At 41.9% G+C, this 22,761-nt stretch overlaps 1 protein-coding gene across 2 annotated transcripts in view; it reads left to right on the forward strand.

The window, feature by feature from the left end:
* The first annotated feature begins 218 nt into the window (after nt 1-218).
* The window catches only part of KIAA0319 (KIAA0319 ortholog), a 35,983-nt gene continuing 13,440 nt past the window's right edge, over nt 219-22,761 (forward strand). Inside the window, exons 1-11 of one of the 2 annotated variants that reach the window (XM_075705319.1) lie at nt 219-926; nt 9,565-9,748; nt 11,980-12,084; nt 12,760-12,857; nt 13,247-13,334; nt 13,895-13,987; nt 14,610-14,742; nt 17,388-17,616; nt 19,555-19,678; nt 21,047-21,179; nt 22,073-22,221. In XM_075705319.1, coding sequence (XP_075561434.1) covers nt 234-926; nt 9,565-9,748; nt 11,980-12,084; nt 12,760-12,857; nt 13,247-13,334; nt 13,895-13,987; nt 14,610-14,742; nt 17,388-17,616; nt 19,555-19,678; nt 21,047-21,179; nt 22,073-22,221 — 2,029 coding nt within the window. In that variant the 5' untranslated portion in view covers nt 219-233. The remainder of the gene's footprint in view (nt 927-9,564; nt 9,749-11,979; nt 12,085-12,759; nt 12,858-13,246; nt 13,335-13,894; nt 13,988-14,609; nt 14,743-17,387; nt 17,617-19,554; nt 19,679-21,046; nt 21,180-22,072; nt 22,222-22,761) is intronic. The other variant, XM_075705320.1, reaches the window with a different exon arrangement.

Consider the following 22,761-nt stretch of genomic DNA (forward strand, 5'->3'; position numbering starts at 1 on the left):
GTAGTGGTGAAGTTATTGAAAAGAAGTGAGCTTATTTAAGCAGGGTGCCACCTGTCTATATCTTGTGTCCTGTGATAAGCCATTTTTGGTCACAGTAAACTATATTATGGCTTGGTTGTAGTGTTGTGCCTTATGTTGGTGGTGTTGTTTCAGGTTCCAGTTGTGAGCAGTGCAGAGAAGGAGCCACGTACTCAGGTGCAGTAATATCTCCCAACTTAGAAACCACTAAAATTATGCGAGTTCCTCATGCTATGTCAGTGTCCGACTGCATCGCAGCATGTTGTGACCTCTCTGGTTGTGACTTGTCCTGGATGTTTGAACGACGCTGTTACATTGTGAACTGCCAACACAAAGAGAATTGTGAACCTAAAAAAATTGAAACTGTGAAGTCCTATCTTACTTTTGTGCTGAGGCCTTCTCAGAGGCCAGCCTCGCTGCTAGGATTTGGGCAAGTGATCCCAAGCATGGTCCACTCTGTGGGATTCCAGAATGAGCCATCTGAGGAAGTGAGTAGCTTGAAGGAGCTGTCTCTGCTTGGCAAAGATCCCAGCCTTGAGGAGATACCCGAATACATTGATGATTATAAAGAGTTGGAGCAGGACCCCTTTCAGGTGAGCATCAAACATGAGCAGAAGGAGAGCACGGATTATGCTGACTGGGGCCTGATGGTGGCAGGTGAAAATGGCTTCAACTCTTCTGTGGGTGATGATGGAGATAACCAGGAAGACTTTGCTGAAAAGAAAGGGGAGGCTGAGAAGGTGGAAAGCCTTCTGAGTAAAAACAGCTCTGAACTGAACTCTGTCACTGAACACTCCACAGAGAGGTTGTCATATCTCACGGAGATTACACCATTCCCCGGGAAGACATCTGAAAGTAAAGCAGCAGTTCAACTTCTTGCACAACCTGATGATTCTTTGCAAAAAGAGGTATGTTTGACCCTCAGGAAGCAGGCAGAGTATGGTGAGGCCACTTTGCAACTGTTTTGTTTTTCAAATCAAATTAGGTTATTGCTTTGTAATGTAACCCTAACACTCAAATGACTTACAGTCCTGTTACAGTGTAGAAAAGGCTGAAGGGGAGAGGGTTGTCTTAATAAGCAGATGAATTGCTAAAGGACTCTTTTCTGTCAGATGATACTGAGCAGAGTTCCTTTTGGGACACTGGGGTTTCCTTGGAAGTGTATAGATGAGTGGGCTTGGACCTGATGTAATAGTGTTACACCACTTCTGTTGTGTTACACACTCCCCTTCTGACCCCTGGTGACTCATTAGAAGTTAGCTGAGCAATACTAGGGGACCCTCTAGTATCCAAAGGCCAAAACCATTAAACATAAATTCCTCCATCAATAAAATGAAGTCTGTTTTATGGGTTTCATGTTACTAATGCATAGTGGTGTTACAGACATTACGGTGCTGGGTAAATACCTTTTATAATGCTTTTAAAACATAAAGAGAGGCAAGGTACATAGGAGGGACAGTGGTGGTTTTGGATCACGACATACAGCAGGATAAAGTGGGTAAGGTGTTTTTGTTCCTAGAATCCTTTTCTTGAGTCTGGCAATAAGAAGAATAAATATCTAAATTATTAGACCTAGTATTTAACTTAAGTAAGATCCACCTGTTCTCTATTCATACCAGCCAGTTTGATCAGTTGGGACTGAAGGCACTCTGGTTCCTTAAGAACAGGGTGGGATCAGTTGGAAAGTTGAAACAGGCTGTAAAGGCAACATTTACTGGTTTTGAAGGCACACCCTTGCTAGAGGGAAGAGAAAATTAAGTAACATTAGCTGGATTGCTATAAACTCCACCTGATTTTGTAACCAGCAACTACATATCTCTTGCTGTAAAAATGATAATTTTTTGCCATTACTGTAGGGAAGAAAAATACATGTAAATAAGAAAGTAGCATGAAATCTGTGACAAGTGAGGTTCTTGGAGGGGATGACTGAAATGGCAATAGTATGTGTGCAGAACAGCAAGTCTTAAGATACAATCTGACTTGGATACCATTGCAGCCTAGAGGTGTGGCAGTTTCTGGGCTCTGCTTTGAGATCTTCTAGATATTCTGAGAACTTCAGAGATTCTTGGGGGGCCTCTGGGAGTGCTGTGAGGAACACAAGTGGCTGCTGCAGCTGGGAGAGGACAGCTAGCAGAAGTTGGGGGCTCTAGTGGCTTCTTACAAGCTCTATCAGCTGTTCTTGATCAAAAGGTGCTTTGGGCTTTTGCCCTGGCTGTCTCATGATCACAAAAGGTGATGTACCCTTTCAGCAAGTGCTAGGGGGAGGCCTAGGAGCTCTTCCTAGAGATGGCAGTGAGCTCGTCAAGAGTTTATATGGGTCAGGGCTGGCAGGCCAACTGTTGTGGGCAACATTAGGGTGCATGTCTGCTCTAGTCCGCTTGGTCAGGAATAAGTAGATGAAGCCTTCAGGCAACTGGGAGAAGCCTCATGTTCACGGCCCCTGGTCCTCGTGGGGGATTTAAGCCACCCCAATACCTACTGGGAGGGTGAGAGAGCAGGGCACAAGCAATGCAGGAGGTTTCTGGATTGTGTTGATGACAGCTTCAAGAAGTTATCAGAGGTGATTGTGGAGCTGACAAGGAGAGAGTCTCTGCTGGACCTCATCCTTGTAGGCAAGAAGGGATTGGTCAGGGATGCGGCCATGAGGTGGTGGAGTTCAGGCTCCTGAGAGGGGCGGGAATAAGGTAAAAAGTAGGGTCACAGTCATGAGCTTCAGGAGAGCAGCCTTTGGTCTGTTGTGGGATCTGCTTGGAAGAATCCCACAGGAGACTGTCCTGGAGATAAGTGGGGACCATGAGAGCAGATTGCTTTTCAAGGATCACCTCCTTCAGGCTCAAGATAGCCTGTGACTTTCATGATTGACCAAGTTGGTCTGGAGTGTATTGGCACAAGTGAGAAGAGATTAGAACTTGTCTCTGCATATGGAAGAACATTTTACAACAGCACTTTATCTGTTATAAGTTGAAAAGTGGGTACTGCTTCTGCAAGCAGCATTGACAACGAAGACATCTTTTAAAAAGTATCTACCATGCAGACCTTGAAATGAGCATAGATTAATATGGGAAGATAGTAAGAGGGGTAGATAGGATTTGATTTTTCTATTAGTATGCAAAAAGTATGTACAAATGTACATATGAAAAGTATCATACCAAAGTATACTGTCCTTACTGATAAAACTTAGAGGGACATTGTCATGCACTAGAGCTGCACTTAGTTCTAACAAAGGGCAATAGTTGAGCTGTTCTTACAAAGTTAAAATTTAAGGAAACCCAAGTACTTCTGTACTAAGCTCATCTCCCATTTTTCCTTCCATCTCCTAGGGGAAACTAACAAGCATCTTTTACTTACTGCCTGTGCTGTGTGCTGGAAATTAAGTTGTGGAAAGAACCTGGAGCAACTCCATGCACCACCATGTTTGTGCACTTTGGCTGTGCAGTAAGACTTGAAGCTTGCCTCCATTGTATTTTGCTGGCAAATGGAAGCCACGTTAGCGCTGTGCTAAGCTTTAACCAATTGTCAGGATCTCTGCTGACAAATTGAGATTTCATATCTTGCAATGGTAACAATATATATGGCCAAGCCTACTTTGTAAATCTCTACTTTGATTTTGCCACCTCAGCCAGAATAGTAAGATTTTGCTTTCTCTTCATGCAATGCCTGTGTAGATGGGAGTTTACTATAAAGTGAAATGGAGAGAAACCTATTTCTCACTGGGACAGGGAGGAGGCATTCCTGTGTGGTCTTTATGTTATGCTAACATTGTGCTAGCACAGCCATTGAAATTCCTGTGGAAAGGCTGAGGAATGAGCTTGCGTCTTTCAGTGCGGAAGAGATGAAGCTCCAAAACTGGATCAGTCTTTAGCCCTAGCTGGTAGTGATGTTGACGAGCTGATAAGACAACTGTAGTTAGAAGGTGATCTAGCAGTGCTCTGTTAGCAGAGCTATAGAGGGTTGATGGGATACCATTGAAAGCTGTTCATGAAATGTATTGTGAAATTACTCTAAAGGCTCTGTATCAATGTAGAGAAAGGTTAGGAATCTGGAGAAGCAAAAGGTTTTGAGAAACTGCCAAAGCCTGTGCAGCCTTTGTTTCCCAAGTGGGAATCCTTTGAGTTTAGACATTCATAGAGAAATGAAGGTGACGAGCAGTTTTGGCAAACACCTTTCCCTGGCCTTCCCCAGGTTCAACTTCAGTCCAGACACATCTCTTCTCCCCTTCCTAGTCTCCACACCCCTTCTTTTCACTGCACATTGTGCTCATTCCCTTTGGTGAGCTGACAGGCAGCACAGGAGGTTGGGGTCAGTGCATGGCACTTTCCTTTTTGCCACTTGTTGCTTCTTTCTCTTTTCTGCCACTGTTCCTTCTTACTTGTTTCCTCTGCTCTGGTGTGGGCTTCTCTGTGGGCCTCAGTCCCCTGGGAGGTGGCATGAAGTGCCTCCTTCCAAGAGGGTGTCTCCAGCCCTGTGCCCAAGAATGACCCCTTCTACATGTTCACTTCCATGTCTCCTGTTGTGCATCCCCCCCACCTCCTATTGTGCCCCCTGACCCCAGTGGCTATTGCCCTTTCTTAACTATGTCTGAGTGGTTGTAGTGTTGGTGTATGGTGGCTTGTTTCTGTCCATTGCCAAACTGTCTGGGACCACAGGGGTGAGCCCTGCAGCCAGGCCCCTGCCACCTAAACCCTGCTGGTTATGCCTAACACAAATTTCCAGCTTGGTTTCAAGTTTTTGTGATTTGGGGACTGCACTCATAACTCTAGTGAAAAAGATGATGCCTGTGATAAATTCTGGTGATAGGATTTCCTTCTTATGTGTCTTTCTCCAGCAGCAGACATTTTAATCAAATCTCATATGGATTGTTCAGGCACATGTTTGTGCTTCCTTCTGAAAAAATGTTTCTTTGGAAACCAAATTTTGTTATTAAAGAAATCTTAAGTTTTTATACTGAATTAAAAATGCCAAGATGTCTCCAGATAGTTTTCTCACTGGTACATGATCCAAACTACCTCTCAAACTGTGGTCTTTTTGTATAGGTTATGAAAATGTGAAGGTCTTAAAACTATTTTTGCTAGTAACTTGCTATTTTTGCTAATGAAATACCCTCTGTTTATTGCATGTTATAGAGTATTTTCCTATCCTCTGCTTCTTTCTGCCACAGCAATTCTGTGTTCCTAGATCCGTGCTGATGCACTCCCTTCTGCAGCTTCCAGACAAAGCTGTTTTGACAAGCAAGACAGAGCAGGGTGGCAAAAATCCAGTTTCCTTCCTTCACAGTAGTCAACAGGATGCAGTGTCCTCAAGTGCTGTGTTCTTTGAGCAAGGACCTGGAGAGAGATTTTAAACTGTGAGACCAACCAAACACAGACCTCTGAAATCTGTGCCCCGGGAGCATCCTTTTTATAAATGCAGTCAAGTGTAGGAGGTTTCTATATGTGACTTGGGAGAGAGCCTATGGGATTTGTCAGTTAACTGAGTAACCTGGCTTTTGGGTTTACATCAGAGTTCAGAGTGATCTTACGGACTGTCACTCTCTAGCAGCTCAATAACATGAATACATTTAGAAATCTGTACAGAGTAAATGCTGTCAAGCTGCCCAAAACAGAAATCTTCAGTACTGCCCATTCTTGACATGACATATCTGTGAAATATTGTCTTTTTAAAATTTCCAGTTAACTGCTGATCTGTTAAGCAAGGTGAGTTTTTTCTGGTCTTGGCCAGATTTCAGCTACGGCTATGTTGATGATGCGATGTTTCAAACATTTATTCAATAGGTTAGGCCTGACTTTATTCTTGAGTTTATTGCATTTGCAGGAATAATGGTGCAGTCAAAATGCATAAAGCTCTACCTAAGAAAGCATAAGATGGCTGACAATATATGTGATGAAGACCCTTTTAATGTCTGATTGGTATGCCTTCAGAACTGATATTTAAGAGTTAAAATGAAGTAGAATATCAGAGATGTTCATATCTTATTTTGGCTTTGTTTCAGTTTGGAGGCCTGTGAATGCTGAATGGTCCTGTTTGGTTAAAAATACGTTGACTTGATCCCAAGGGGATGTATAAGACCCCTGAAAGATGTTCTGATATTTAGATTTACCTGTCAAAAATGTTTGTTTCTTTCTCGAAGTCTGCACTTCATGTCATACAGTATGATGGTTTGTTCTTTTGCAACTCACCAACTACACAATTAGTAGAGGTCATACTGCTTGAAATCATTAGACTGAATGCAGTCTAACTGAATGCAGAGAAGGACGGAGAAGCAGACCAGTGAAACAGCAGAGTTTCACTGCTGACAGAGCTGCTCTGCGTAAGGTTTTCCAGATAAATGAGAAACTGCAGTACCATTTGCTCTTACGTAGTAGTCATATGTGCAGAGGGATGTGAAGGAAACACTGCTGGGGAAGCAGTTGTATGAAACACAGCACTAGCAGCCCTTGACTCACCAGAGTCCTGATCAATTGTCTTTAGGAGTACTTGAGGAAGATGCTTCCTTGAGGGGGAAAAAAGGTGGGTCGCCTGGAGGATCAGGGTGGAGCAAGGCAACATGGTGGGCTTGTCCTTCCCATTCATGAGGAGAAAAGAAAACACCCAATCTGTGGGGTCAGCCAGGGACCAGAAGTGGGAAAGGATCCCCCTTGGCATGATGCTGTTGCCTGCACTGTAACTTTGAGCTTCCCCATGGAACTGCATGGCTATTTTTTTCCTTTTGGATTATTGGGGGTGTTCTTGTTTTCTGTTGGAATTCTCAAGAGATTTGCACTCAAGTCAAACCCTGCGAACTGAAGGACATAGGCCCTCACGGTTGGTGTGTTTATTTTATAACAGGCAGTAATGGCTGTACAGGTGGGTAAAAGCAAACCAAAAAACCACAAAGCCCATACCAACAGAACTGCCTACCCTACTTCCAGAAAGAGTCCTTTTCTTGCCTTTTCCTTTCAGTTCCCAAGCTGGAATTTGGGTTAATCTTGCCCTCCACACCTGCTTCAGCGTGTATCTCTGTAATAGTTTCTGCCTGAGAGCTCAATTTCTGATTGCCCCTGCCCCAATTATCTGCTGCTTGCTAACAGTTTAAGTTATCTTTTCGGCTGTGACACTGCTTCAGATGTGACGCTGCCACAGGGCACCTTTTTTGACTTCAGAGTCTTGCCTAGGCCTGCTGGCTGAAGAGATGCGTGGTACTGTTGCAGAAGAGAGTATCCCAGGAAACGTACGTTTGAGGTGACTCTGTCCCTGTCTGTCCTACAAAGCCAGGATGGCTACTTCTCAGCTAATAGATTGGCAGAGGGCCAGGAGAGGAGGAAAGCCAGAGGAAGCTCAGAAAAGTAGATTTCCCTCAAATTTGGAAGGCAAACAAACATTTTGGTTTGCCAAAGTGTGGTAAGGAAGACCTTTTTGGAAGGTGTGGGATGGAGTGAGTACATAAAGGAGAGCTATCTGGAGGAAAGGCCTTTTGTCAGCGTATGAGAGAGGATGGGCTTGAGGCTCTCCCTGTGTGCGATAATGTTGTCAAGGGTGAGATTGCGGCTGAGGGTCTAGGGTTGGCATGCTGATGGCACTACCTTAGGGGAGCTGCAGTCACTGATTCTGCTGTCAGTGTCCCAGCTGCTTAGAGATATCTTCTTACTATCTGCATATTGAGCAGAGCTGGAGGTGTGGCCACAAAGGTGCTTGCATCGTCTGTGTTACGGACCCATCTGGAGGTGCAGCTCTTGGTGTGGTCCTTGGCATCCTCACAGGGTAGGCAGCCGCAGTCCCCAACACTGCTGTTACTGTTCCAGCTGCACAGGGATCTTTTCTCTCTGTCCTTGTTAGAGGCAGAGATGGAGTTGCAGATGGCTTCCCTGGTCTCTGTTTCCTTGCAGGCTGGGAAGCAACAGTCCCTGGCATAGCTTTCATGTTCCCAGCTGCACAGGGAGCTTTTCTTCCTGTCCACATCGAAGGCAGAGCAGCTCTGATTTTGTAGGAAGGCAACAGACTGCAGAGTGAAGGTGGAGCACCTGAAATACAAAGAGAAGCTGAAAGCTGGGACTGTTCAGCCTTGAGCAGAGAGGGTTCAGGGGGATCTTACCAATGTGTAGAACTGTGGCAGGAGTGAAGAAGATGGAGCCAGGCTCTTTTCAGTGCTGTCCAGTAACAGGACAGGAGGTGATGGAGACAAATCGAAATACAAGGAATTCTATTTAAACATTAAATCCATCTTTTTCTTTTTTCCTGTGAGGATGGTCAAATGCTGGAACAGGTTTTCCAGAGAGGTTGGGGATTCTTAGTCCTTGGAGATATTCACAACCTGACTGGATGTGGTCCTGAGCAGCCTGCTGTAGCTGACGCTGCTTTGAGGAGGGGGGCTGAACTAGGCTATCTCCAGAGGTCCCTTCCCAACCTCAGCCATTCTGTGATATGAGTGTGCATTTTACCAGCCTTCATAATCCTATTCTATAGTTAATAGATTATGTACAAATAATAGCAGTATGTTATGGGTTAGCTCAGTTGTTTAGAGCATGGTGCTAATAACGCCAAGTTCACAGGTTCAATCCCTGCTTACTGCAGGGGGGTTGGGCTCGATGATCTCTCAAGGTCCCTTCCAACCCAAAGCATTCTGTGATTCTATGATTCTATGTCTTAGAATCATAGAATCGTTTAGGTTGGAAAAGACCTTTAAGATCATCCGGTCCAACCATTAACCCACACTACCAAGTCTACTCTAAGCCAATCAAGGGTAGACTAGACTAAACCATGTCCCGAAGTGCCACATCTACCCATTTTTTGAACACTTAAATGTTCATGTGCAACACACAGTAACCATAATTAGCAAAATGCTTTTGTCTAGATGTTGGGTCAGAAATAAGTCTTGAATGTAAGGAAAAACTATTGTCCTGTTGAGACTAATGTGTCGCTGAAGGGTGATGGGGCCTGAGAGAGAGGGGCAAGGTGATGGGCAAGGCTAACACAGTGCTGAGTTATTCCTGCAAAATTTGCAATGCCCTCTGCTGCAGTTCTGGTTTACTAACAAGGTGAGGCAGTGAGAACAACACTACTGCTTGGTGTCTGAAGTAGAGACATTTAGGGCATTTTATTAGTGGTGAGAAAATAAGAAGGCATGAGCAAGTTCTGGTCTGAGCAGATGTAGTAGGAAGCAAGGATTCTGTTATGCTTGTGTGTATACAGCATGAAGACAGTAATACCACACAAACTTTTTGTCATTGGCTTTTAAAGGTTTATGACTGTATTTAAACCTGTCCTACTGTTCTTTATTATTTTGAGAACTGCTAACCTTAGCTTATTCCAGGTTACCTCATTTTGAGGACCATAGCCTACACTGTTGTGCACCTGAAACTTGGAAAATGATTAGCATTTCTTACAAAGCTGGAGGGGAGGGGAGTGGGGAAACAGTCCTCATTTGATAGATATTCTGTATATGAATAAAACCTCCTAGTAACATAAATCAGTAGGCTCACCCTACATGCTATTTAAAAAGCAGCATACCTCTAAGTCTAGAAATGTGAAAAATGGCTCACGACAACTCTTTCCCTATCATTCATTTTTCAGGCTGCTACGCCTTCCCCTTCTTCAGACAAACTGGATTTCTCCCCAGGTGTGTCAGAGAAAACCCAGACTCCCACAGTGGCCCCAGAGAATGTCACTGAAGGTGGGATCATGCTACTTCCCATTAATACTGTGCCATCTGAGCCCATGCAGCAATTCACACCACCTGCTACTGCTGCTAAAGCAGGTAATGCTTCAATGTAACCGGAGATCTGAGGGATACCTGCAGGTTGGACAGTGGGTGGGGATGGCTTTACTACTGTCAGGCTTCCAACCTGTTGTTAGTTATGAGCTCACTCTTTATGCAAACCATCCCACTTTAAGCCTGTAGACCAACAGTAACACTGCAAACTCCAGACCCCTTAGCCAGTTACTTCTGAGGCAAAACTGACCAAGTCCGTCATTAATCAGAAATTATAACTCAAGCAAATACAGCAAAGTAAGAAGCAGAGATGATTAAGAGCCTTTTTAAAATGGGTTAATTTTTACACTTGGTGAGAAGTACCTGAGGTTTTCTGGAATTTCACAGTAGTCTCTTCTAGCCATACTGTTGTTTTTGTGTGACTCTTCATAACATTGCTCCCCCTCAGATACTCCTCAGTAGGGTTCCTACTGATGTAGTTGTCAGATATCATGCAGCAACATAGGTGGGACCTGAGGAAGCTCAGCCCTTAATAGGGGAGAAGCCTAGCTCTTAGTAGGGGAGAGCATGGCCTTCTCATCCTGGAGAAAAAAAAATTTGCTCTAATTTCAAGTCTGTGAGGAAGCTTATCAGAATTCCAGCTGCAGAGCAAAAGTTTTTATTTTGAAAAGGACATGTTTAACCACTATGTCATCTGTAGTTGTGTTAAATTTTGTGTGTATGTTAGAGTATCTCCTTTCTCCTGCTGAGTTTCCTGCCTCCCTGTGCACCCTGACAAAGGGTTAGAAGGGCCACAAGAAGCAGAGAAGCACAGATGTGTGTTCTTCTGCATTCCTGATGTACTGAGGGACATGGAGAGCTAAGGCCTTTGCTTCCTGGTAGAGCAAGTCTGGTTTGGGACACTCTTGGCGTCCTCTGTCACACTGCAACCTGCCAGCCAGGGTAGCGGTAGGAGGTAACAGGAAGAGATGAGCCACAAGAGATCCCTCTCCAAGGCAATGGATCATCATTACCATTGAGTGTTGACTAGGCAGCTCCTCCTCCTCCTTCACAGGAGGAGGTTGAAGAGGACTCAAAAAGGAGCTTGGAAGAAGAAGCTGAAGGGAAGGTTGTGGTGAATCTCACCGTAAGTACTGCTTTGTGCAAGGATTGCCTCAAGTTTGTGTGTTTTCAGCCCCACTGTCTTGGAAGTCTTGAAGACAGTCCTTCCTTCTCTCCTCTGGTCACCACCCTCATCTAGGCACTCTATTGTCATCTCATGTGGATGTCAGAGTACAAACCTGCACTCCACTGGTGTCTAGGGCAACTCCCACGAGCAATTATGGACCCTTGGGTGCATTTAAGTAGCAGTGACAGAAAGTGTGCTGTCAGTGTGGCCTCTTCACTTCATCCATTTTTAGACCTGTCTGCTGCCACTGCTGAGTAGCCTCTTGCTCATCTATTCAGAGTTTCTAAGTTGGATGTTTAGACACTGGTGAATGTTGCTTTTGGAGAAGCTTTGTTCTGTGGGTTCCCAATATTAAAAGGAAGACATTTAAAATCTTTGACATATAGAACCTTTTCTGAAGTTGTGCTTTGGTATGTTTCTGTTGGGACTGGATTTGTGGGCTTTGGCATTTTTGGAAGAGGAGTTTTCACAGATGAGAACTGGGAGGGTGTTCATGGATGGCAGATAGATTCAATGTACAGTTCAGCTACGAAATAACACCTTTGCCCTGCTATACCGGTGGAAGTTTTAAAAGGGACATTAGGCTGGACATTGAGGCTCACAAGTGCCACACAAACATAGAAGCAGTGCTTCTGGGTGAAAGGAGTGATATTAGAGTTCTAGTATGGACTATGTTACTTTATTTAATGAGGTTTGTTCTGGTGCAGATGGCTTTTTTGTCTTCTGTAATTGTGTATTTTTTAATTCCTGCACTTCCATCCAGTTACTAAGAAAAATGCGTAATTCTTTATGTAGAGCAACATTACCTGTGATATACAGGAATAATCAGAATGCTTTTCTCTAAAACAGAAGCAGGGGAAATGACACTTCATATTTGGGGAAGAAGAAAAAAATTGGTTTGGTAAAAGATGAAGGAGCCATGGTCATGATTATAATAGTTTATTATTTGATTATGTATTGAGGAATTTTTTTTTTTTATTATTTATCCTTGCCTGTTCACTGTGGAGTGTTTGTCAAATTTTACTTAATCCATTACAAATAATATTTGAAGATATTAAATTTATATCCATCCCATCTGTTAAAACATGATGTACTCATTCTGTCTCAGATACAGTAAAAGAACTTATTGTGTCTGCTGGAGATAACATACAAGTGATGCTACCCAAAAATGAGGTTGAACTGAATGCCTTTGTTGTCCCACCACCACCTACAGGTGAGTTGAATGGCCTTGGCATACAAGGAGATGCACGCACTACTAACCTGTAAATGCAGACAAGTCCAGAGTTATGTGAACATCTGCATCTCAGGATAAAACCATCTTTCTCATCTCCTACTTTTTCTGTGGCTCCAACTGCAGAGAGGGTTTCCTCCTTTTGGATTTTTAGAGGTGTTTGTTTGTTTGTTTGTTTTTTTAACTGGCTTTTATTTTCAGAACCTGAACTCATTAGCCAGATGGTTCAATAGAAAGCCTGTAGTTTCTACAAAAAGATGATGTGACCCAGGTTATAGAATCTTGCTGTAAAGCAGAGGAGCAGAAAAGTAGGTTCTGAATGCAACATTTGCCTTAAAACTATCAGTTTCCAAACTCCAGTGGCAAAGAGTACATATTTCATAGGTACCTATGTAAAATGCATTCACTTCACATGAAGCTGGTTTTTGTGAAGAAGTCAGTTTGTGAAGTCCATTACATCCTTGCTGCTTTACCAAGTTACAACACACTGTGGAAGTTTAACATGTATTTGTACCGCTTCATTTTGCAAGCTTAAACAGTAGCAGTCATGATTTCCTACTGTAGCATTTTGTCTGAGGGATGGAACTTGATTTCTTTGTGTCCTGGGCTTATATTGAAGGCAAAGCTGATGATGTTATGCTGTGTTATTGCTCTTAGAAACAGCCTACACCTATGAATGGAGCTTAATCAGTCACCCTCCTGACTATGGTGGTGAAATGGAGCGCAGGCACAGCCAGACCCTGAAGCTCTCTCATGTAAGTGAGCTGTAAGCTCAGGCTCATTTTGTTTGTGTGGTCCTTTCACAGGAATCTGAACTGTGGGGAAGGGCACCTTGATTTAAGGAGTTCGAATGACTGCCAAAGTCTCTTCACTTGCATGTGTTACCAAATCTTTGTGAGATTAGAAGTGTCTCTTTTAGAGGGCTCTAATAATTTTCTAAGATAGAATAAAAATTCTTAAGTGTTTGCTTTGTATTCCCCACTTCTGGGCAGTGACTAGTGACCTTTGGTGTATGTGTTTATAAAGGGAGCTCTAGGTTTCAGATACCCAGATTTTTCTCTGTTTACAATATGATTGGCAGATTTATGCATACTGCTTTTGTATAATTTGACATGTAACCCAATTTGTTCTGTGTTTGTCTCAGTTATCGGTTGGACTTTATGCCTTCAAAGTGACTGTTTCTGGTGAAAATGCCTTTGGTGAAGGTTTTGTAAATGTCACTGTCAAACCAGGTAAACCAGTTGGCTAAAATAATGACATTAATTTCTTCAACACAGGTAGTTGTACAATATGCTTATCTAATAGTCTGTCAGTTACTGTCTGTCAAGGACATTTGGTAGTCCAGTCATGCAGAGATGTTTCATATCTTTGTGTCTATAAAGCAGTTTAAGCAAGTAGAGTTAAGGATCTTGCTCACTGTGTTTAAGTGCTCTCTGGTCCTGTACCCTCCTCAGGCAAGGCCTGAGATAGCATCATGCCACCATTTATGGTCCCCTTCTCCAATACAGCTAGGAAAAGCAATTAGGTGCTGAACCATCTCTAGCTGCAAGTTACAGTGCACAGGTCTGATTTAAATTATACCAATTGAAGTGGTTGCAGCGGAAGACTGCTGCATCAGCGGACTGCTCTTCAGTAACCTTTTCTCTCCCTTGTCCAAAAAGGACAGCAGATGCTGCAAAGCTGTCAGTCCTAGGTTTAAATCACTGGGGACTATTGATCTATAGAGTTAACAGATTAGTTTTGCCTGGGCTTTCAGAACTTTTTCCTCCCCCACCCCCTGTCTTTCTCACAGCAGTCAGAGTTAACCAGCCGCCTGTTGCAGTTGCTTCACCCAAAGTACAAGAAGTTTCTTTGCCTACAACTTCTACCTTCATTGATGGCAGTCGTATGTACTGGACCATCCTGTGCTTATGTCCTGTATTTTTAATATATAATTACATTATTGTTTGTCAGTTACAAGTTAAATTCCTCCTTCTCGCTCTACTCAGAAGTTCCCTGAATCATGATTTATTTCAGGGATTTGAGTCCAGTTATAAATTACTTCAATAAATGAAAACAAGTGATAAAATGCAGCCTTCCACTTGGGGATTGAGATGCAGTGCGTGCATCCAAACAGCAGCTGCTTTTACAGCTTCTTCCTGTCCTGCGCAGAAGGCCTCTGTGTCAGTACAGCTGGGGCCATGGTAGAGACCTATCACATAGGGTATGACGAGATGTCATAATTATGTTCATAATTTATAAGAGCGGACAATTTGAAAAGTGCAGAGTCTGAGACTGATTTTTATTTGTGTGTGTGTGTGAAGAATTTTTTGGTTTTTTGTTTAGATAAACCATGCCAAATGTAACTTGAAATCTGTGGTTTAACAGCTATGGTATATGAACCCTGTCCAAATATGCTTGATAAGATAATTGTAGAAAATCAGTAAGGGATCAGTGCATGAAAGACTTTAGTATTCATTCCAGCAATTGCTACAAGAAACTGATACATTTTTCTTTAATGAATGTAGAAAGTATAGATGATATGAAGATAGTGAGTTACCACTGGGAGGAAATTAAAGGTCCTTTGCGAGAGCAGAAGGCATCTGCTGACACACCTGTCTTGCACTTGTCTAATCTTGTTCCTGGAAACTACACTTTCAGGTACCTGCACAAATGCTTTTCTTTGGAGTTTTAACTCTGTGTGATGTCAGCTAAATGTTTGTTTCTCTTTGTGCTCACAGGTACCTTCTCAAACAAAGAACTTCATTTTTCTTCTGCATGCTGTTACCCTTCATTTTGCTCAGTGGAGAGATACAGGGAACAGTTTTCTTAAAAAGTGCTTGCAGTGATTTTGTGATACTGGTGTAGTGATACTTTACAGCACAAAGTTATACAAAACAAGGTGTCAGAAATTAAATACCTCCCACTCACAGCAATAACAACTGTGACAGAACATTTTTTTAATTTTAATTTTTTTTTCCAGTTTAGAAGTTAGCAAGTGTCCTGAGATGGAACTCTACAGTCAGGCTGTGAAAGTCATCCCCTGAAGGATGGTGGTAGACAGAACAATATTGGGAGACTGATCCTTGCAAGGCACTGTCGTGTGCTGATTTTAATGACTCATTCTGTTCTTCATAAAAGCCTTTGCCTTGCTGCTGTTTCCCTCCGTTTATGTGTCGCTGTTGCTGCCAGCAACTAAGCACCACGCAGCCGCTCGCTCGCTCCCCCTACCCCGGTGGGATGGGGGAGAGAATCGGAGGAGTAAGAGTGAGAAACACTCCTGGGCTGAGATAAGAACAGTTTAATAGTTGAAATAAAGTAAAATAGTAATTATAATAATAACAATATAATAATGATAATAACAATATACAAAGCAAGTGATGCACAATGCAATTGCTCACCACCCGCTGACTGATACCCAGACAGTTCCCGAGCAGCGATCACTGCTCCCCGGCCAACCCCCCCCCCCCCCCCCCCCCCGCCCAGTTTCTATACTGAGTATGACATCATATGGTATGGAATAGCCCTTTGGGCAGTTTGGATCAACTATTCTGGCTGTGCCCCCTCGCAGTTTCTGGTGTACCTGGCAGAGCATGGGAAGCTGAAAAGTCCTTGACTAGCATAAGCAGTACTTAGCAACAACTAAAAACATCAGTGTGTTATCAACATTCTTCTCATCCTAAATCCAAAGCACAGCACTATGCCTGCTACTAGGAAGAAAATTAACTGTATTCCAGCCGAAACCAAGACAGTCGCTGAAGCTGGATTTTGTCCAGACAATGGAAGCAATGTTTGTGGTTCTGGGCGCTTTAATTAAAATCAGAGTTTGTTTTCTGAACTTTTTAACTTAAAGCCTAGTCTGCACAGAGGCAGACTTCTCACTGACCCAGCTTGGGTTATTTGGCTGCCAGTGGGTAACAGCCTACCAGTCAATATATTATGTATCAGTGTAGCATCAGCAGAATGTTGAAGCCAGCATACATATACATCAAAATGGTGCTTTGCATAAGCTTCACCAAAAATTCCATCACTCCAACTCTCATTCTGTGTTCTTTACTGGAATTGTTCCGTATTGTACAGTGGCAGAATGAGCATAAGATTTTTTTTTTTTCTATAATAAAAAGGGCAGAGCTTGCTTACAAGTAATCCTTTAAGTGTGTTCCAAATCCTAGGGAAATAAGAAATCACTTGCTATATCTGTGCACCTTTGGGGGAGGCTGAGGTACTAGAGCAGTAGAGCAGTGTGCTTAAGCTTACAGGAAATTAGCTGGTCAACAAAATCGAGTGCTCCTGATATGCATGGATGTGCACCCACTGCAAAAGTATGTGTTCCCTAATGACAGAATTAATGAGCGCTAGTTTTGTTCCCACTCATGGAAAGGCTTCAAGAGTGGTCCCCTTCCATGTGGTCTGCTCTATGCAGTTTTCACAACTGAGGTGAATTAGAGATGTAGTCGGTTACCACACTGTGGAGGGCAGCCTTTCATCACTTTCAGGTGTCTGCAGCAATCTCATTTTAAGATGATTTGTCATTGTGTTCCTGAGAGGCAATAGTGGTTTTTTTTAAACCCTGTACATTTTTAGTTTTGTGACTTGACATCTTCAAAAAATCTGACCTAATACTAAGCTCCATTAAAATTAACAATAGTATGCCACAAAGACGTAAGAAGTTAGGAACTGCTACTGTGCTATAAGCAGAGCTTCTGAACATCCAGAGTAGTTTTGGATGTAGGTGTTAACAGGGACTGTTCCACTGTGGCTGATGAATTAAATCCCTGGTTTTTACTGAGTAAATTTTTTAAAGAATTCACAGTGAAATCTGTTTGATTAATTTCTTCACCAAAAGGGTTACCAGGCATTGGAACAGGCTGCCCAGGGAAGTGCTTGAGTTATCAACCCTGGAGGTATTTAAGACCTGTAGATGTGGCACTTAGGGACATGGTTTATTGGTGGACTTGGTAGTGTTAGGTTAGCAGTTGGACTCGATGATCTTAAGGGTTTTTTCCAGCCTAAATGATTCTATGATTCTAAGTTGCCATTGACTGCAGGGAAGGGGTTTCATCTGGGATCCAGAATGGCTGGGCTTATTTTTTTTCCTTAAAGGTTGAAATGTGTGTTTGAAAAGAGTTCTGAATTTCTTTCCTACCTTAGTTGAGGGATATGTGTTTTTGAAGCAGAAGTTTGTATAATCAATGGCTCTGTTTCAGGTGGTGTTTGGAAAAGTGCCAGGAAAAGTTAACCTTTGAATTTAGGACTTGGCAGACATCCATCTTAACAGATTTCCAATATTGTTTTTCCTGTTGTAGACTCACAGTGATTGATTCAGATGGAGCAACCAACTCCACCATTGCATCTCTGACTGTCAACAAAGCAGTGGATTACCCACCTATTGCCAATGCGGGACCTAATCAGGCAGTCACCTTGCCCCAGAACTTCATCACGCTGAATGGAAATCAGAGCAGCGATGACCATGAAATTGTCAACTATGAGTGGTCACTTAGTCCCAAAAGCAAAGGCAAGGTTGTAGCAATGCAGGTATGTCTTATTTCTCCTTGCATAGGATTGGACAGCTCTCTTATCTTTGCCTCTTAACATGAGCAAACACATACCTAAGTAACTGCTCAGAAGCACTGGAATATTTTTTTTGTTCCTCTCTGATGTATTCAGCTCTTTTCTTTTTTTTAGAGACTACTTTTAGTTCCTTCTCATCACCTTTTTTCATTCCTTGTGGCCATTTCTGATTCCTGCTGTTGTTTGTTCCCTGGTGGTTTGGAAAGACTTCGAGTTCATAATGTCTGTCCTTGGACCCTACAGTCTGTTCCACAGGTTTCCATCTTCTCAGATGCTGGACAAGCTGACAACTGTTTTTGGGAGAATGTGGGGGTAGTCAGGGTTTTCTTCTAACACTTTCTCCTAGAGAAAGTAGGGCTCAAACAGAAACTTAATTTTCTGAATGAAAGACAAGACTTTTGGCAGTGTTATGCAGCCACGCTCTGTGGTGGGATTTTTTTATGATCACTAAAACGTGGGTTTCCTGTGAAGGCTAACTGAATTTATTCTCTTGTTTTCATGGCTGTGTGTTTTGAGTTGTTTTTTTTGTGTTTTTTTTTTAAACCTGGGTTAAATAATAGTTAATTATTTAAATTAAAAAATTAAATTAAAAAATAGAACGTTAATAAAAATTTTCAGTGGACTTGCACTCAGTAAGTTGGAGATTCTTGTAGCTCTGTAGGCAGTTGAGGTAATTAATGTAATGAAGCCAGCTGAAACTCGGAAGCCATTTTTTATAAGACACATGATTTCTATGTTGCAAATGCTTTAGACCTTCAGAACTAGAAAGAGATCACTTTGTAGATCTGTGTAGGAAAGGAGTAATATTGATGCAAGCATATACTGTAGAGGCAATTATGAAACTATGGGAGGGCTTATAGCATAATGGCTTATTTCTGTTCATTTACGAAGGCAAACACTTTCCAAAAGCATCAATGCAACCTGCACTTGTAGTTTTTAAGAGCTGTTCAATCTCAAAGCAACCTTCCTGAAGGAAGGGAATGACTGCTTCAGATATCTAATGGATTCATTGAGTCTTTAATGTGGCAATACAAGAGCATTTTACAGTTCCATTTCAAGAGCCTAATAATCTTTTTCATGTCCTTAAAGCTGAGGATGCTGGTCTCAGGTGTGTTACATGGTATCCATGGTTAGAGTGCGATGTAACAAGTGCATCTGCTGGTTAGTTAATCATTTACCAAGTCCCTTAGTTCTCATTATCATCTTTATTTTTTAAAAAAAAAAAAAACAACAACAAAAAACCAATTACATTGTGGTTTGTTGTTCTTCATATCAGAGACACCACAAATGTTCATTTTATTAGCAATAGGACCTATAGCTGGGCCCAGTCGTTTTATGAGCTTATATAGATATCAACTAATAATGCTGGAAGAGTATTCTCAGGACAGAGTTGTCTTGTTTAATATGTTTTTTCCATAAGTGTATCTGGCTGGGATCAAGTCAGGCTTGGTTTTGCTTTTAACAATTTTTTTAAATACTATATTAAAGAATGTCATCGTGTTTGTTTTTAAAATATCTCTAAGGAAATGGAATAAGCTCTAGTAATTTCCATCAGTGTTCAGTTTCCTAATTGAGAAAGTTAATGTCCCATGTGTTTCACAATTATTGTTGTTCAGAAGTAAGGCAGCAATTACACCAAGATATGAAATTAAGGTTTATTGTCTATAGATATTTCTCTGGGTTGGTAGGGACAGTTGCAATAGTGAATACATTACATCTGTTTGTGCATCAAATTTTGAGTCTCCTCTTTGTCTACAAGGTGCTTAAACTGCTTGCTCAAACACTGTATTTATGAATTAAAAAAAAAAATTACTTTTCTTCACATTACTCTGCAAGACCTTTCATAATCCATGAGCATTTCTGTTTTCTCTGTCACTCTTTGTCTTTATAAATGCTGTGTAGGGAGTGCGGACACCATACCTCCAGTTATCTGCAATGCAGGAAGGAGATTATACGTTTCAGCTGACTGTCACAGACTCTGCGAGGCAGCAGTCCACAGCTGAGGTCACACTGATTGTACAGCCTGGTAAGTCAGCTGCAGGCATGTCTGGGTCCCTCGGGGGTGGGCCAGCCTGATGCCTGAGCACTGTCCTCGAATGCCTCATCTCCCCGCATTGCACCACTGAGATGGCAGTCTGAATGTCCAGTATCCCTGCATCAAGGACTCTTCCACCTCCATCTTCTGTCAGATCAAACAGTTAAAACAAGTGTAGAATCATAGAAGGTCCAGGTGGTGATCCTGAGGGCTCACACCAGCCTGATTATGTAAGGCAACCTGCATGGAGATGTGTTTGAGTGTACTTCTGAAAGCTAAAATGTAGCTCTTGAGTTCAAGATCCTACAAAGTCTGTTTTGCAAAGCTGTTCAGAGTATCAATCAGTGTTCTGCTCAGTTTTCTCATTGTTTTGCAGTTCTCCTTCAAGAATCCTTGTGTGATTTCAATTCTCACTAGGGAAAAGTGCCAAGCAAGGAATTTTCAAAAACTGCATCTTTCACATATTTGTTTAGATTTGGGACCTGAGTGATGAATGGGCCCAAATGGTCCAGGCCTTATGAGAGATTTTTTTTTATGCTTTTTTTTTTGGTAACATGTTTGGCTATTACATCTGAAGTGGTCTTCTGAAGGTCTCACATTCCACCATGGGGTAACGTTTTATGTTCCTGTTGTTGCTTATTACACATCTTTTTGTAGATGACCCCTTCTGGGAGAACTTTACAGTGGGCATTTACTGCAGAAATCAAGAACATGAACTGGAAGTACGGTGTGTGGTGGTGCCTTTTAGACCCATTATAGTGTGGAACTAGAAAGCTGCTATTGCTGAAGTTAGGTCTGAGGGCAAATAAATAACCCAGGAAAATGGTAGCATTGCCAGTTATACCATGCCACAAAAGAAGAGGTTGAAAATGGAATAATAAGTTATATGTTTCGGCACTAAATCCTTAAAGGCTCTAAATTAGCATTAACTTAGTGGTGTCGTGCTGACCGTGCAGCAGAAAACCTGGGCCAATATCTTCTTCGAGGGCAAAAAACCATATTTGTGTAGGTGGTTTTGAAAGGGATGCAGCTGTGGAACCGGCAGAATACCCCACCACTCTTGTTATGAAACATTTCATACAATCATACAATGCATTGAGCATGATGCAAAACTTTTGGAGTGTGACTGTGCCTTCAGGTATAACTGTGAAAAGGGAAGTACTTGCTGTGGGATTTGGCTTGTTGCAGAGCTGGTGTCTCCCACCTAGTATTGTCTGCTGGCTTGTGCCAGCGTTATACTTGTGATTTGTACCTTTGACACTATATATCAAATTTGTAATATAATATTTTTCCCTCTGATTGGCAATCCTTGCCAGTAACTACCTAGCAAATGTCATACACTAAATATTATTTTTACAGAAAACAACAGTCCTCCAGTAGCAGTGGCTGGCCCTGACAAGGAATTGACCTTCCCAGTAGAAAGTACTACATTGGATGGAAGCAAAAGCCAAGATGACCAAGGCATTGTCTTCTATCATTGGGAAAATATCAGGTATCTAGAGATTGTACTTATATCCAGTACAGTAGAGAACAAAGTGAAAGTGATTGGGTGTCAGAGCCTTTTATGCAATTGTGTTGGGTGATGCACTGTTTGAGAACTGCTTTGAGGATCTTCCCACTTGTGTGGTAGTAGGGAAAGAGACAGGAATTTTAAGTTCAGCTTGGAAAGCTTAGGCAATCTCTGCCTATGTTTTGCATTATGTCATTTTGAGGCCTACTGTTATAAAGTTAAGAGAAAATGGCAGGAACTTCTACGTCTCCTGTTAAAAAGCAAGTAACAGGCTTGACTACCCTCCTGTAATGCACAACGTGTTGCCATCAGTGCTTAGAACTAGGGTTTCTCAGTCATTTGTTTGTCAAATAATAAAATAAAAAAAAAAAAAAAAAAAGAAAGCTTGAGCTTTCAATAGTAGGTGACTAAAGCAGTCTTGAATGATGATTGAAAATGTTTTACAAAAGTTTGTAGTTGTATATTTATGTGCAAAACTAATTGATCTTTAATAAAAGGACAAGGTATTCGCTCACGCAACTGTCATATCTATGGTATAGGAAGAGATTTGCTGTCATCCTGTACATGCTGTGAGTGGCTCTTAGAGCAACAGTGTTTGCATGCTCCTATGAAATAGTACAGTGAAGAGGTTAAACTTCTGCGGTGCATTTTCTGCTCTTCTAATAACTGGATATGTGACGCTTGGGTGCTTTGAATGTCTCAAAAATGGATTTATGAATTCTCTGAACTAAACTCATGTTTCATACAGTTCTTTAACCATCAGTGTTTATTGCGGTGGTAGAACTACAGTATACATAAAACGGCATGAGCAATGCTGCTGAAAGAACAATTTGGCTGGCTACGCAGGATTATTTTTCTGAGATGTTTTGTTTCAGTGGACCAAGCTCTGTACAGATGGAAAATGGTGACAAACCAATAGCAACTGTGACTGGTCTTCAGGTTGGTACCTATCGCTTCAGGCTGACTGTGAAAGACCAACAGGGCTTAAGCAGTGCATCTGTGCTGTCCATTACTGTGAAGGAAGGTAAGCCTAGTTGCTGCTTCTTGGGATATGGTGGGCAATTTGCCAGTTAATTCAATCACTGATGGAATGTAAAGGAAGTTGGAACAGAAAGGGTTAATGTATTTGTTGTCATGTTTCAAGGGTAGTCGAGAAGAGTCACTGCTATTTTGTAATATAGTAGTATGGTGAGTGACTGGTACAACTAACTTGGCTTAATGCAAGCTTTTTTGAAGTTAAATATATGTAGAATTAGTTCTAATAAAAATCTCCAAAATACTATTTTTGACCATGGTGTGTCTACTTCATTAAGAGGGTATGTTTTTATTTTGTTCTGAAAGTTAAGCTTTGAGCAGAAAAGCAATTTTACTGCGGGTTTTAAGTAACATCCAAGAAGTGAGGTCTCGGAGTATACCATTTTGCACTTAAAAACTTAACATTAAAAGACCTGTACTTATGTTGCCTTTTAGATACAGAGAAACAGTTGCTGTAGTGTTTTTTAATTTTTTTCCCCCCAACCTGCATGCTGTAGAAGAGGCTTTTAGGATGATAATACTTATTTTG

This window comes from Pelecanus crispus, chromosome 2 (assembly GCF_030463565.1).
Source record: "Pelecanus crispus isolate bPelCri1 chromosome 2, bPelCri1.pri, whole genome shotgun sequence".
Lineage (NCBI taxonomy): Eukaryota > Metazoa > Chordata > Aves > Pelecaniformes > Pelecanidae > Pelecanus > Pelecanus crispus.